Raw genomic sequence first — 14,764 nt, 5'->3', positions numbered from 1 at the left:
CTTGAAAGCCCACTTGCCTACCTGTGCACGTCAGTGCAGATGACAGAAGGTAATGCAACACCAGCCACAAGAAATGACTGTGAATGCAATAGTAACAGTACAGGTGGAACATGTTTCCATTAAAGGCTGAAATTTAAGTTAAATAACTCTGACTGTATTTACCAATGATGGTAATGAGCAATTTAGTTTCTTTCCATAGGAAGGCAGCTGAAATCAGGAAATACAGTATTCAGCAGTTTTCTGTTACATAAATACATTCCACCTCCTTCTCATCTACAAGATTCTTTTTTTGTCTTACTCATATTCTGTACCACTTTTACACCTGTCAGTAATAGCTGTAATCCAACAGGGAGTTCTTTGAACGTGAGGAGGAGTCAGCACCTTTAACCTAAAGATAAGCCAGGCTGATCATTCATGTTGGATCTCACAAACCCTCACTTTGCTAATCCCAGCCAGTGGTGTACTGCAGCATCATGCATTTGCACACAAGCAACTGATGATTTATATTCTCTCTAGCAAAACTCCTGGTGGCCCCTCCTCTCATAAGTCTATGGATGGCAACCAAATTTCCTTTGTTTTTTTAAGCTTTTCCTTCCAAAGTGTGGGAGCAAAATGGAGTTTCACAAAGGACTTTCCTTGTGGTCCTGCAGCTTTAAAATTCTATTTGGAGGCTTTTCTTACCTCTTATCTTACTGGCATTTGTTAGCAATATGCTGTACATCTGATTGATAATTAACAGCTTTTTTTTTTGAAGACCAAATTACGATGGTAGTTACTGGGCTGATCCTTTCTCCAAGAGACCTCAAGTAATGTTAAAACTTCTGCAAAGGTAAACAAACCACCCCCCACCCCACTGCTATCCTAATTCAGTTCCATGAGCTTCTTTACAGCAGTTTTCTTAGCACTGAGGTGAACATGAGTGCAATATTCTCTTCAGCTGCCACAGTTAGCTCTGGTCCTTTGCACGCAGAGCAGTGTACCCCCAGCCTGCTGTCCCAGGCAGGCTTGTTCTGAGTTTCTGTGGCTTGCCTGCTGTGGTGGTGGCTGGTGTCCCACGGTGGCATTTGCCTGTGCCTCTGCCTGTGCCCTGCAGTGTTGGGTGGGCTCACACCAGGCTTGTGTGCCCACGGTGGAGGCGTCACTGAGCTCACGCTGCTTTCTCTCTCCAAACGTTTCCTCGTACCTGTGGTCCTCCCCACATCACCACATGCAGTGCTTCTAGCTTGTGATTTGAATTCTATGTGTGGGTTATGCATTTCTGTGGGCAGAATACTCAGCTGCAAGATGTGCAGTGTTTTGACTGGAGGATTGCAGAGGTGCTCATGAAGCCTGTTCTGTGTGTGCTGTGCTCTGCTCAGGCAGAACCAGGCTTTTCCTGGTCATGTCATATAATCTGAGCACAGCAAACCCTCTAGCAATGTCCTTTCTTAACTTGTTGGTAGTTGCAAGAGACTTGCAACACCAGTTTTTTGTTGTGTTTTGTGTGCATCTGTATAGGAATGGCTTTAATCACAGCCTTGGGCAGTCAGTGATTTCCTTCTAAGTGTTTTCCAAGAGAAGTCTGCTTCTGGTCTTTGTTGTTGGGACCATAAGCAGGAGTAGGAGTGGGTTGATCCAGAGCTGGGGAGGTCAAGTAGCATCAAAGGAAGGGAATGTCTCTTTCCCTGTCTTAATGGTAAACACATTGACACTTGAGCACATTTGTCTGCAGATCACTCTTGCAGTAATTAAAGACACCTGTTCATGAAAATGGTTCTTAAAAGTTCAAAGAAATAATAAGGACGATGTGTAAAAGAGCACCTTGTCGAGCTCATCAGTTATTAGCATTTTTTTCGAAGGTTCTGTCCTCTCACATTGTCTGTATCTTGTTAAGCAGGAATATTTTTGTGAATGAGGTAACTGAGATTTTTTTTCTTAACCAAAAACACCACACAAACCAAGTGAATCAGTATATTCTAGATTCTAGTCCTGTACTGCTAGTGCTTCAGCAGTAAATGAGTCACATCATAGTTTAGATCCTGAGATGCCAATTAAGCTTTCCTTAAGAATATTAAACAAGAGAAGTCTGAGATGAACAGTACTCCAGGATATTATGTGGACTGTAGCCTGTAAAAGAGAATGTCTTTTGGGTTTATGTTTTTGTGATGAAAAATAATTGTGCTTTTAAACTAACCTATAACATTCATTTACATCTATGTGTGCCATCATGTCAAGGATTAGAATAAGTCCATGGTAAATTAAGGGATGGGAAAAAAGGGGAACAGAAACATTTGCTAAGAAGCAGTCATTTCTTCCAAAGTGTCTGTGCTTGAGTACAGTTATTTGTAATTTTTCAGAAGCAAATTTGAGCCTATCCAGAATGGGATTCAAGTGGGAAGAAATACATAGCATTTTGGGATGAACAAAGATGCAGGTCAGTACGCTGAAGGTTTATTTTATTTTTTAGGAGACTTTTGTCACAGGTAAAAACAGTGATGATTTTAGTGTACTACTCCTTGATTAATTTTTTTCCCTGTAGAATTGAATTTAGGCAAAGAATTGAATTTAGGCAAAGTAATACTGCACATAATTTGTAAAATTCTCCTGAAATCTATAGTGTTCTATAGGGAACAACACAAGATTGATGGCAACACAAGATGGGAAGAAGATGCTCAGGCTGGCATGAAATTTGTGTATTCTTCAGGCCTCAAACATGGGCTTCAGCTTTGTTTTATTTGTATGGGATCTGAGGGTTGGTTTTATGGGTACCATTGGTCCCTCAAACCTTTTAGTGAGATTTATAGCTGTTTGTCCATGTGTTCTTCAATGTCTTAACAATATGTACGAGATTTTTTGGTGGAAGCTTTACAGGCATCATAATTTATTCTATTGTCCTAGTCTTTTCACTTCTTAAAATTACTGTTATTATTTCAAATCTTGAAGGGTTGAAATATTGTTTTCTGTTTTTTCCCCTGTTGTATGGAGATTAAGGGACTATCTTAGTTTCAGGTCAGATGGCATGTCACTAGGACAGCAAAATGACTGTAAGCATTCATCCTCCATGGATGAAATCTCAACCTGCAGCATTCTGTCTCTCACCTTGAAAAGTCGATTACTGAGATCTTTGTAGAAGGGCTTTAAAGCTGGGCATAATCCAGTGGTGAATGAGGTGCAGAGCCATACAAATCAGTGACATTTAACCCCACCACACGTCAGCCCAGGTGGTAAGAGAAATTGGTAAGAACTGTTTCCAGCCCATTTTCCTGGTTAGTGCTCCTAATCACACACCTCCTGGGTGATTTCTGTGCAGGTGCACACACTTGTGCAAACACACTTTATTCTGTATTCAATTTTTCTAGTTTAAGTAACTTTTAAAGCACTTGAATTTCATTTCACGCTCCTCTAAAAAGCAGTTGTTATTTCTGGAGGGAGAGACTAGTCACCTTTCTCTTTGCCTTTCATCCTTTCATTCTATCACTCAGTTGTGACATTTCAGCAGTGGGTGCTACACCCATTTTAAGTGAAAGCATATTCTTCTGAAATAAAACCTAGATATATTTACTTGTCAACAGATACACTCTGTAACTTCCATAAAGAGGACAGAATGATAAAAATAGTACAATATGTGAAGTATTTAGGTGTTTCTGAAATCTACCCTTAAAAAGAGCAAGAGCCAGCAATCCCTTGTGCCAACCTCTTTTATGTCTTGCAAAGCTATTTCTCATTTACTGTTATGTTTAACAATTCCCTTTCACAGTGTGCCTTAGATTCCCAACAACAGAAAAAAAAAATTACTTAAGAAAAAACAACTTTCAGATCCAAGACCAGGCGTCTGTTTCTGCACAGTTCTAAATGAAGCCTTACCATTTCTTTACTAATGAGAATCTTTTCCATGTGGAATAAATCCTTAGGTCTTAGCAGCATTAGTAATGCTTAAAAAAAAAAAAAAAAAGTATTTAAAATGGTTCAGTTGCCAACTGCCTTTGACTGTCTCAATAAGACATTGAAACAGACCTTCTGCTCTAAATTAATAAGGCCAATCACAGCCACACAAAGCCCAGAATGACCGATCATTCTTCTGGTGTCCTCGCTATCTTTACTGAGGTCAGATAAATCACTTTCGAGCTGTTAAATCAATGATCATAAATTAGGGCTCTGTTTTTACAGCACCTTGTGGGAAATTCTCATGGTTAAATTAATCTAACAGCTGCAGCACTGAGCACCTCCCACAAGATCATGTCAAAAGTTCTCCCCCTATACACCACGTTTTTTTAAAAAAGGGGAGAAAGGACTGAATTATTTGTTTTTACCTAGCACACAAAATGGAATCCCTCCTTCTATCCCTGCTAATTCGTGTTTCAATTGTACCCAGCTGTTTAAATTGCACTGTGCAGAGATTGCCTTGATCCCCAGGTGCTGGTACTCCATCTGTGCTGCTCTGAGAGACTATTTACAGCCGAGGTTAGGCCAGTGATTGCTGGGATGGAAAACTCATTTCTCAGCCTGGCTTTTATTTACACTCTTATTAAAGATCCTTTCACTCATGTTGGAATGGCAGCTAGTGGCTGCAGTAAGCGCTTGGCATCGAGCCAAGCAGTGAAATTACCATGTCGATGAAAGATAGCCTGCTTCCATTTTAACCTTTCACTGTTCCCTCTTTTCCATCTATATTTGCATGAAGAAGGATGATTATTGAAAGAGATAGGAGGACAAAGGGATGAGAGAATCCTTGTCAACTAAGCTTTTCAAGGGATAAACCAATGATTTGTGACCAATTTTGAAAAATCTTTACTGCCTTATTAATTTCCTAGTCCTTTCTGTTAATTGCTATTAGAGTTTATTTTCACGTGAAGCAACAGAGCTGCTCATGCTCTGCTTGCATCCTTCCCCCACTGCTACCCCTGTGAACATGACCCTGGGTATGTCTGCAATGTTGAGGTTTCTACTTCATCCCCAATGCAGGTCACACAGAGCCACAGCAACACCCTCAAAGCATTTTTCTCCTACAAATATGCCTCTTGGAAATGAATCACCTCCTTGGGAGCAAGCAGATCATTGCAATACACAGCATGTTATGTTACTGGGGAGTGCAAGGAGAGAGTGTCTGGGGGAGGCTGGCAGGCAATCATCACACTATAGCCCTAGATGCATTTAAAAAAAACAATAACTATTTCTCTAGAAACCTCAGCACATTTGTTTTTTAAGAGCAACACCAGATTGGTGAAAAGCAACACAATCCACCTCAGCTGTTGCAAGACAACAACCAACATTGTTAAATATCAACTATAGCCCATTACAACAAAGAGGAGACCCTCAAAACCTCAAGTGTCTCTGCCAAGCTCTACTTGTGAGGCAGCCCAGGACCTGAAGTGCAGCAGCTGTGCTGGTTCTTGACTGCAGGTAAAACCATGCTTTTCTCTCTTTGCCTGTTTCTAGAGCAGAAAGAGAGATGTGTCATTCTATTTTCCATTTTCTTGAGTGGAGGAGCAGTGACTCTACTAAGAGGTTTACAAGGTTGGTGTTCATGCTCTTGACCCTTGTTTTAGGTGGTTCTTTTTCAAGAGGAAATGAAAAAAAAAAAAAAAAAGAAAGAAACAGGGGCTATACTGTGAGGGATTTATCCCTTTATTTAGATGTTTAAGTCACCTGTTGTTTAGCCATTGCTTAACCTTGCAGATCCTCACGAGGTGTAGGCTCAACTCATCACCAGGAGGCTGCTGGTTGTCAGGGGCAGGTGCTTCACTGGCCCAAGTTGTCTGACACCATAATCTGGTGCATTCCCAGTAGTTGTGGAGAGATGCAGCTTTGCAGTACAAAGGTAGCTGTTGAATACTCCAAAGAAAAAACAAAATCGAGTTGTTCCCAGTTCAATTTTTAAAACTTTTGTCTACACTGAGTATGAGATGCCTGGAGAAATGGGTGTCTTATTAGTTGCTGCTTAAAGTTATTAATTTTTCCTATATGTACATACGTGTGTGTGTGTGTATAACTACATATATAAATTATAATGTATGTACAATTTTTATATTCTACAAAAGCTTATTTATTAGAACTCAGTCTGTGCCATGTAGCTAGCCTCAGGACTCCAGGTTTGTTGGGTGTTTTTTCCCCATTTTCTAATTGACTGTGTACCCAAGTTCCAAGCCAGCACCAGGGAAACCTTGCAGGAGCAGAAAGGAATGACTGGATATTTTATATAACATTTTTATTTATTTATTTTTTGGCACTAAACAGACATTCCCTAAAACACCCTTCTAAAAAAATCTAACCACAGTAAGATTTACATCTCAGCATTATGTTTTATATTTTTCCCACTCACAGAATACTTATAAATCTGGACATGAAACTGAGTTTGAAAATTATGTTTTGATTCTTGTCTGGTTCATTTAAACTGCTTCTATGCTGGTGCTCAAGCAGAGAAGGAGTAAGAATGATCTTTTAGCATATTCTAAGTTCCCAGATGTAAAATTCAATTGCACGAGTGCTGGCAAAAAAACAAGCACTAAGAGGGGGCACAAAGACCAGCAAAGTAAATTTATTTTTTTTAATTGGGAGCATACTGAACACAATCCTCAGAAAATGCAGCCATAAGAATTTTGTATTAGGAGCTTGTTCATGGAGTACCTTGATCTCAGCTAGATGAGATGCAGTTGACATTTGGCAGACAAAGCTCTAGGGAGAGCTGGCGGATGTTAAGAAATAAGACATTTGGTGCAATTAGCTGTGGTACCAACACAGGAATGAAAGTAAACAGGCACAACATGGAGACAAGAGGATTTTTCAGAATTAAGGCCTAAATATCTCATGGCTGCAGGAATCCCCTGCTCTTTGTTCATTCTCTGGCAATTCCCTCTTTAAATAACTGGTTTGTCTGCTTCTAGATCCTGGATAAGTGCAGCTGGGTTTGGCTTCTCCCTGTCTCCTCTGGCCCATCCCAGTACTGCACTGTACCCTAAAGCAGCTGCCTCAGCCCACATCTGCCACAAAGGGCTGCAGGATTAAAAATTAAACTAATACACATTTAAGAGATCTGGATGGGCAGGGTCAGTCTAAATTCTGAACAGGCTGAAATGACTGCAGGGCTGTCAGCTGCTTTTACAGCCTTGAGCTTTATTGAACATTATACTGGGCAGAGAAATGGTCTCTATTTAGGAACAATTTGTGCTATTTCATAAGGTGACTGCCTAGTCATTTGTCTTCCATAGTAACTCTCATGGGAAAGCAGGATCTTTCCTTGCAGTTTTACTCATATCTTGCAGAATTTCCATATCCTTAAGTCTTACCCTTTTAAAGCAAAAATAGCAAAATTTCAGGTTTCTTTGCTTAGTCCCCAAAAAGTTGTAGAAATTACAGAAATGCACAATAACTATAACACAAGAAGCTAAATGCTCCATCTGAGCTTGTGTGACAACCTTTCCCAGACAGCCCTTACTTTGCCAAGGAGGAGTAGTTTTCATGGAGAATAACTGAGCCAAAGAATTGGGGTAGCCATGGTCCAAAAAGTTGAGCCTTCTAAAACTGACATAAAAACCATTAAAGAAGTTTCCCCTTTCAAACTGGAGAAATAAAATATTACAGGTGTTTAAGTTTTAATTTAGAGGTAATGATCAATTAGGATAATGAAGCAATCTTTTCCCTTTCTATGAGTCTTCCTTTTAGCTACCAGCATTCCTGCATTGCTGGTGATGCTCTTGCTGTCAGCACCTGCAGGAAGCAAGTGGTGGGAGGAGGTGGATGGCCAGGGACTAAGCAGCTCATCTCAAACAGCAGTTAACCACTCCAAAATGTTTTAAATCTGAGAGGGGCACAGTAAGGAGAGGAAAGGAAGGAAAAATACCACTCCATGGCATAAATAAACCTGTAAGATGCTCTGTTAGAGTCCAGTCTGTTAGGAAAGTCCTTGAATTACCACAGACAAGCAGAACACCCAACCAACAGACTTGTAAATCCAGGGATGACTGAGAAGCTCACAGAAAACACCAAACCATTACAGCTGGTTGTGTGCTATCTTGACAGAGGAACATTATGAGAGATTGATTTCTGTTGCTTAAGGGAATAAATGCTTGTGTCAAGATGAAGGGTACTTTGACTCTTTAGAGGCTGAGAAATTATGCACTAAAACACATAAGAAAGAGAATGTAATTGTAATATTGGCTGGCCTCAAATTCATGAAGGTTCAGAGATCTTATCTATCTACACATCTAAATAATCAGTCTTAAATTAGCTTTAGTAAAGATCTAATTAGTTCTTCTGCTGAAGCTACTTCCCTCTCCCCTTTACATTTGTGGCAGAGTGTCATGGACTATTGCTAGAGCTTCAAATTTATGAGGAATTATTCTTAAATTATTAAGAGTCTCCAAATAATGTCTTTACCTGTAGACACATTTTGTCTATCTTCATCAAACTCCTTTGTAACAATCTCATCCTCAAAGCACCATTTCCCCTGAAGTTATTTTAACAACAACCCAAAAAAGTTATGGCATCCTTTGTTTTGCAAAGTGAAGGATTTTTAAAAAAAAAACCTTCATCCTTCCTCCTAACAAGAACAGGATGTGCAAAAACCTTGATTTATATAAGCCTCCCTGGAAAGCATGAGAGAAACTCTGGAATCAGTAAAAGCCACTGTGTAAAAGCATAAAGAAATCAACTTTCTGTGAAAGTACATTGCTCTACCAGGATATATTAAGAAGACAAAATTTCAGGCTTTGGTTTTACAGAAACTGTACAAAATACAATAAATTACTGGGATTGTTCCCTATGTCACTTTCGTTAACTGGGCACATTCAGTAGGATACATGAATGGATTATTTGGCAAAGCACTGACTTATTGCCTGCATGAATTACAGAAACTGATGTCCAAATTTAAAGAGTTTTATGGATCACCTAAAAAAATTTAAAATAAGAAGCCTTACTTCATCTACAAGGTTACAGAATTTAGGGCATAAGAAATGCAAAAGGATGATGTGGAATAAGGTCCTTTAGGTTCAGCTGGTGTGCAACAGTTCCCTGTGACTGCATGCTACCAACACTTACTATTCAGCTGACACCAGCAAGCCAGGCAAAGCTGTGCTGAAGTTTTCTTTGCACAGCAATTTTAAACTTGACACTGAGGTCGGACTGCAGTTATAAACTGTAGCACTTAAGGGGAGAGTAGTGAAGCAAGAGTGAAAGAAAGTAACTGTGTCTCTCTGCACTCTCCATTGTGCTCAGTGGAAACAACGGGCATGTGCAGCACTTCAAAACAGCAGTAGCACTAGAACAGATGTTTTCCTTTTACCAAGCATGAGGTGAAATAGGAAGCAGGAGAACCACTTGTGCTACAATGCAATATTTCAAAATACAATGAGTAGATACATGCCCAGCTCTCATTCTCTTGCTGGCAACCCAGGTGGGCGCTGCCTGTGGCTGTGCTGGTACAGGGCAAGGCCAGTGTCAGTTCTTGAATCTTCAGTACCTGCAAAAGCACCTTTGGTTACTAAATAATTGTGAATTCACCCTTACTCGAACATAAACTCAGAGCAGAATTTAAGACAGTGATTCCTAAGGAACTGGGGATGAGGAAAACTTACTCCAACTGTGTTGTCATTTCCAAAATTACATCCAATGCCTCAGAAAGCTGGTACTAGATCGCTTTGCACAGCTCTTCACTGAGTCAGAACATGGCAACCGGCAGTCTGAGTGATGAATCATGATCTGATGGCAGCACAAAGCTCCCACAGCTACCCTAGAGCTGAACTCTTCCAGATCAACCCATCCACTAATGCACCTCAAAGGAATTTACTTCACTAACTCAAGAGTTAGACCTTTTGTCAGTGAATCATCAGTTTCCTTGTAAAGCAGAGTGTGCTACTTGTCCACATTGCACAATTAGTAATACACATAAAGAGACTTAGGGAAAGTTCATGACAAAGGCAGAATAAAAATGATTATACATCTAGATGGATTAAATAATATATAATTTAAAATTTTATTTTAAAACTTTGCACATACACTTCTTCAGTATCCTCCTCTTTTGTTCATTGCACTGAAAAGTTTCAAAAAACACAAAATATATCCCTTTACTAAACATTTTTTGTTCTTAGGTTACAAAAAGATTAACATTTCACAGTCACAAAGCAGAAGTACATTGGTCCAAAACATCTTCCTCCAGCAGGTCCTCCTTTCTGCAGGACAGTTGTACAGATCTCAAGATATTAAGATGAAGTGCCCATTGAAGAGAAGATAAATGTGGCAGGTATTAAAAAAAAATAATCAAAATTAGACACCTATGAAAGAATACCAACAGCAATGAATTTAAAAAGAAAAAACAGAATGAGCATGGAGGTGGAGAAGGGCATCCTCCTTCAAGTACATCACAGGTAGAAGTACAGCAGCACAGTTACAGCATCATTTGGTCACTCTATGACAGCCACATCACTGAGTCTTCATCTAAGACACATGGAGGAAAACACATACCTAAAATGTCCAGTTCCACACAGTTTGTCATTCATGTTTGACAGCAAAATGCTGAACGTGTTAGTACATAAAATGTAAAATAAAAGGAAAACACCAAGGCTAGAAGAAACACAGAAAAGCAGATTTGTTGTAAGCATGTAGTGTTCTTTAAAAACCTAGCAGAAGTTCAGAGCCAAAATCTGCCCAAACATCAAGAGCAGTTCTTCAGAAACATCCTGGAGGGACAGAGTTGACAGTATCTCAAAAACCTTGTCATATTTCAACATAGAAATAACCACAAATGGAAATCCACTGTTAACAGCAGATTCTGACCACTTTTCCTTTAGCTTGTTAGACCTGTTGTTTTTTAGAATTTATTAAAAAAAAATTTCTCTCCAGTGTGAGGCCACTTAACAGCAGCCCTCAGATAATATGTTCATCATGGCAGCCTTATTGTCTTAATGCAACAAAAGATGGTTGTGTGCCTTACACAATCAGGTGTAAATTAAATCTCTAACCACCTTCTTCATCAAATTGAATAAAGAAAATTTTAGGCTGTAGTGCAAAAGAAAAATATCTGAAATAGCTGTTCTATTTTCTGCAACAGTATTTCTGGGAGAAAGGTAAAGATTCTTGGTTTTGAGTTTCTAGAAATGGGACTGACTAGCAGAAGACTGTTCCAGCTAACTGGAACAGTTAGTTTACTGGCACCTTTCTTTGCCATCATCCAAGGAAGGACAAGAATTTGCCCAACTTTCTAAGCAGTGCCTATGCACAGGGAAGGCAGAGCACTGTGTGCAATAGCAATATGAATGCAGATGTAACTCAGGGCTGAGGCTCCTTGCTGCTGAGGCTGTAGCAGTTTTGGATACTAAGGGAATTTGAGTGGCAAAAGCCAGAGCACTGCTGGCATCAGTCAGTAACTAAGATGACATGCCAGAGATCTAAAATTTGGACTTGGTGTCTAACTTGCTCCAGTTTAAGGACACAAGCTGTTTGCTTGTAACTCAGGAGCATCACTGAGCCCTAGAGCAGCAGCAAGTCTGAAGATGGCAGTACCCATCCTGCACCCTGAAAAATCCTGTCTGCCATCATTGCTTTCTAATGTGCAATGCAAAGTAATTCAGCCTTTAAAGGGAATTGGAAGCACTTTTATTTATTCTTGCTTCTCACATAATACCTCCCCAATAAATGACTCCTGCCTGCTGTTTCTGTGAGTCCTAGGTGTGTGTATATATTTATACCATGCTTTGAAGCAGAGCACAACTCCAGCTCAGGTATGCAAGAATTTCCTACCAAAAGCAGGTAAAAGTGAAAGCCCAAGTACTAATGCATGGATCAGAGATGTCCCAGACACTCCAGGGAGGCAAGCATCTAAAAGTTTAACAGATACTTCACAAAAAAGCAGAACAGAAAGTGTCACAGCATAGTTTCAGTCACATTCATCTGAGTATAAAACCTTTTACTAAAGTTCTCAGAATTCATTAATTGATGCAAAATGATATCAATTGCTGATACTGTATTTCTGCCCTGACAGTGAAGGTAACTCAGCCTGGGCTCAGTTGCTGCAGAGAAACTCCTGACTGATGGCAATGCCTCAGATGAACAACAAACACTGTGCAGGCTGATTCACCAGCCCACCAGATCATGCTCTGAGAAGTCACCCACCAGTCTGCACCCACCAAGTCCTGCAGTCTGCTAACCCATCTCTTCAGGGGTACTTTTAAAAACACCCCTGAATGAGAAGGTGCATTTTCCATTGCCTTGAAGTTTCACTTTCAAATTTTGCTACATGAGAAATCTATTTCCATCACATTGCACTCAATGATTTTATAGTGACCAGTATGTGTGTTCACACCATGGTACCAAACAAAGACCAACAGTGCATGAGTACTGAAATATTTGACTTGGGCTTGTAGTTGGTACCAGTAAGCATCAGCATCTTTGCTGTTCAGATGATTTCACCAGATTTGCCAGAACTAATTTCTTTGTCTAAGAGGATCTGAATTGCTAGAGGACTACACAACTTCATTTGTGAAGTAGCAACAGGAGTTACACAGAGCATGAAAAGCATGTTTACAAGTTTATTAGGCCAAAAAAAAAAAAAAAGTGCAAGAGAAGTTCTCTTGTTTAAACTTTAAAATATATGAGGGGCCATGTGAAAAATATTCTAGACTCCAAGACTCTTTTCACCCAGATGCACATAGAAAAAGAGGTAAAGAGAAAAAAAATAAGGAAAGAAAGCAAGAAAACACATAATCAGATATGCCATTGATTTATACTGAAGCCCTAGAATATAAAACATCCACATTCTGTACAGCTTTATCACATGAGGCACTGAGGAACTCATGGAACAATTTTCAGGCTAAGATCACTTAGCTTGCTGCAATGTTTGAGAGGTTCCACTCTCCACATTGCCTGCTTTCATCCTGAAACTCCTCTGGGTCTAGAGAGCTGGAACAAGAGTAGTTTAAACCCACCAAAGGGTACTTCCAGATGCAGTCAAACACAGCACCTGGGCAGCTGCACCGTGTTTACACAGCACATCATAAATTACACAGCTGGCAAGCTCTGCCTGCTCAGCAGAAAGTCTGCAAAGGGCACAGCATCTTCTTCTCTTTTGGAAAGGGCACGTTTGTGAGCTCCCTAGCCAGTGCCCTACAATGATGTCAGCTCTGGTCTTTTCTTACTGAAGAAGTACAAACCAGATGAACAGCTCCACACCAATCTGGTTGGGGCACAAATGCAGTGGAAGTTGGCTCCCCAGCCAATATACCTGCATTATACTAGAACTTTCTGATTTTGTTTTCTCTTAAATTCCTGCCAATGAAGTAAGAGAGCTGCCTGCGTGGATTAGGCAGCCAGGTCACTCTGCAGACTTACTCACTTGTTTCTCTCCTGGACTACTGCTTTCATGTCAATAATATTTTACACAAATTTTCTTTATTTAAATTGATTTATCACTGCTAAGAAAAGAGCTGCTGAAGCAAGCCAAGGGCTTGTATCTATCACAGTCATATTGTGATCCTTGAATACAATTCTCAATGCCAAGAGGACAGAAAGTTTTAAGCTGTCCTTTTCTGATCACCCAAGTCAAGCAGGTGAAGGTATACTAAATAATAAATGAGGCAGGAAGAACTGAAACAGCTTTGAAATAGATCACTATATCTGGCTATCCAAATTGCTAATGAGAACAATACCACTACTTCAAGTAGAAGTCCAACTGAAAATACACTCAGGAGCCCAAACAAATTTACTAAATCTCAACTGATGAAAAAAATTTATGGCCAGGGATCCTTTCAACAGGATAAAGCAGGCAGAACCATTCAATGAATGTAAATCTCTGGTCCTAAAGAAACCACAGCCTCCAGGTAAATATCACATAAAGCTGAGTTTGCATGCTCTGTATAATCATGGTATACACACAAGAAATCTTGACAAGTAACTCCTCACACCAGAATAAATTCTGCCATACAGGACTGTGACCTATTTCTCCTGGACAATTTTGCAGGTGACTGTTTTAGCTGCAGTAAACAGGCATAGCCACACTGAAACCAATTTCAGTTTTCCTACTAAAATACAGGAGGTATAATCTACTGAAGAAGAGACAGGAAAGGAAAATGGGGGCTCAAAGGATTACACAAGTTTGAAGTTGTCCATAGATAAGTCATGAATACAACTTTCTGAAAGAAGAAAAGTCTTGAGTCTCATATATGTATATCTATATTCTTAAATAAGATGTGACCCAAGCCCCCTTCTGAATACTGGGGGGTAGATTTCAGGAGCCTTCTTGGCTTCTGGTACCCACTTCTACTTTTGCAACTGAAATGGCTCTTCCAAGCTACATGGTAAACTGAGAAAAAAATTAATTCCCCACCCCACCTAGAGGGATGACAGAATCCATAATATGCTAGCAGCATTTAAATCCCATTCCTGTTAAGCACCAAAACCATTTCTGTAGGGAAATTGGAATCTTAAGGGTTATCTTTAATCATATACAGTATATGTGCAGAGCCCTACTTCTTGGGCAGAAAAACACCCCTCCAGCATTAGTTTTGACTAGATTACATCAATTGGAAGTGTCCTGGTCAGACCACCAAAAACCTGTTGTCTCTTACAGGCCCTTCCCAAAAAGATGCCCGTCCTATGACCACTCTTGGCGCTCCTTTCACGACTGTTTGTTGCCGTGTATCAAAGGGATGACGTAGACGGAGATGTCGTCTCCAGAGCCCAGCCTGTCGTTGGATATCCGCCAGCCCCGGTCCTTCAGCACTCCCCGGGCTCGCATCACCAGGTCCTGCGCCGCCAGCGTGTACCTGTGGAGAGGCACAGTACAGCCAGCCAGCCTTGG

General features: G+C 40.2%; 1 protein-coding gene across 1 annotated transcript in view; it reads right to left on the bottom strand.

Moving 5' to 3' along the window:
- Nucleotides 1–9,918: 9,918 nt before the first annotated feature.
- The window catches only part of PPM1H (protein phosphatase, Mg2+/Mn2+ dependent 1H), a 127,861-nt gene continuing 123,015 nt past the window's right edge, over nucleotides 9,919–14,764 (bottom strand). The window contains exon 10 of the mRNA XM_056482685.1: nucleotides 9,919–14,729. Coding sequence (XP_056338660.1) covers nucleotides 14,582–14,729 — 148 coding nt within the window. The 3' untranslated portion in view covers nucleotides 9,919–14,581. The remainder of the gene's footprint in view (nucleotides 14,730–14,764) is intronic.

The sequence above is a fragment of the Oenanthe melanoleuca genome, chromosome 1A, assembly GCF_029582105.1.
Source record: "Oenanthe melanoleuca isolate GR-GAL-2019-014 chromosome 1A, OMel1.0, whole genome shotgun sequence".
NCBI lineage: Eukaryota > Metazoa > Chordata > Aves > Passeriformes > Muscicapidae > Oenanthe > Oenanthe melanoleuca.
Note: the sequence above shows the minus strand (reverse complement) of the source record. Positions and strands in the feature narration are given on the sequence as shown.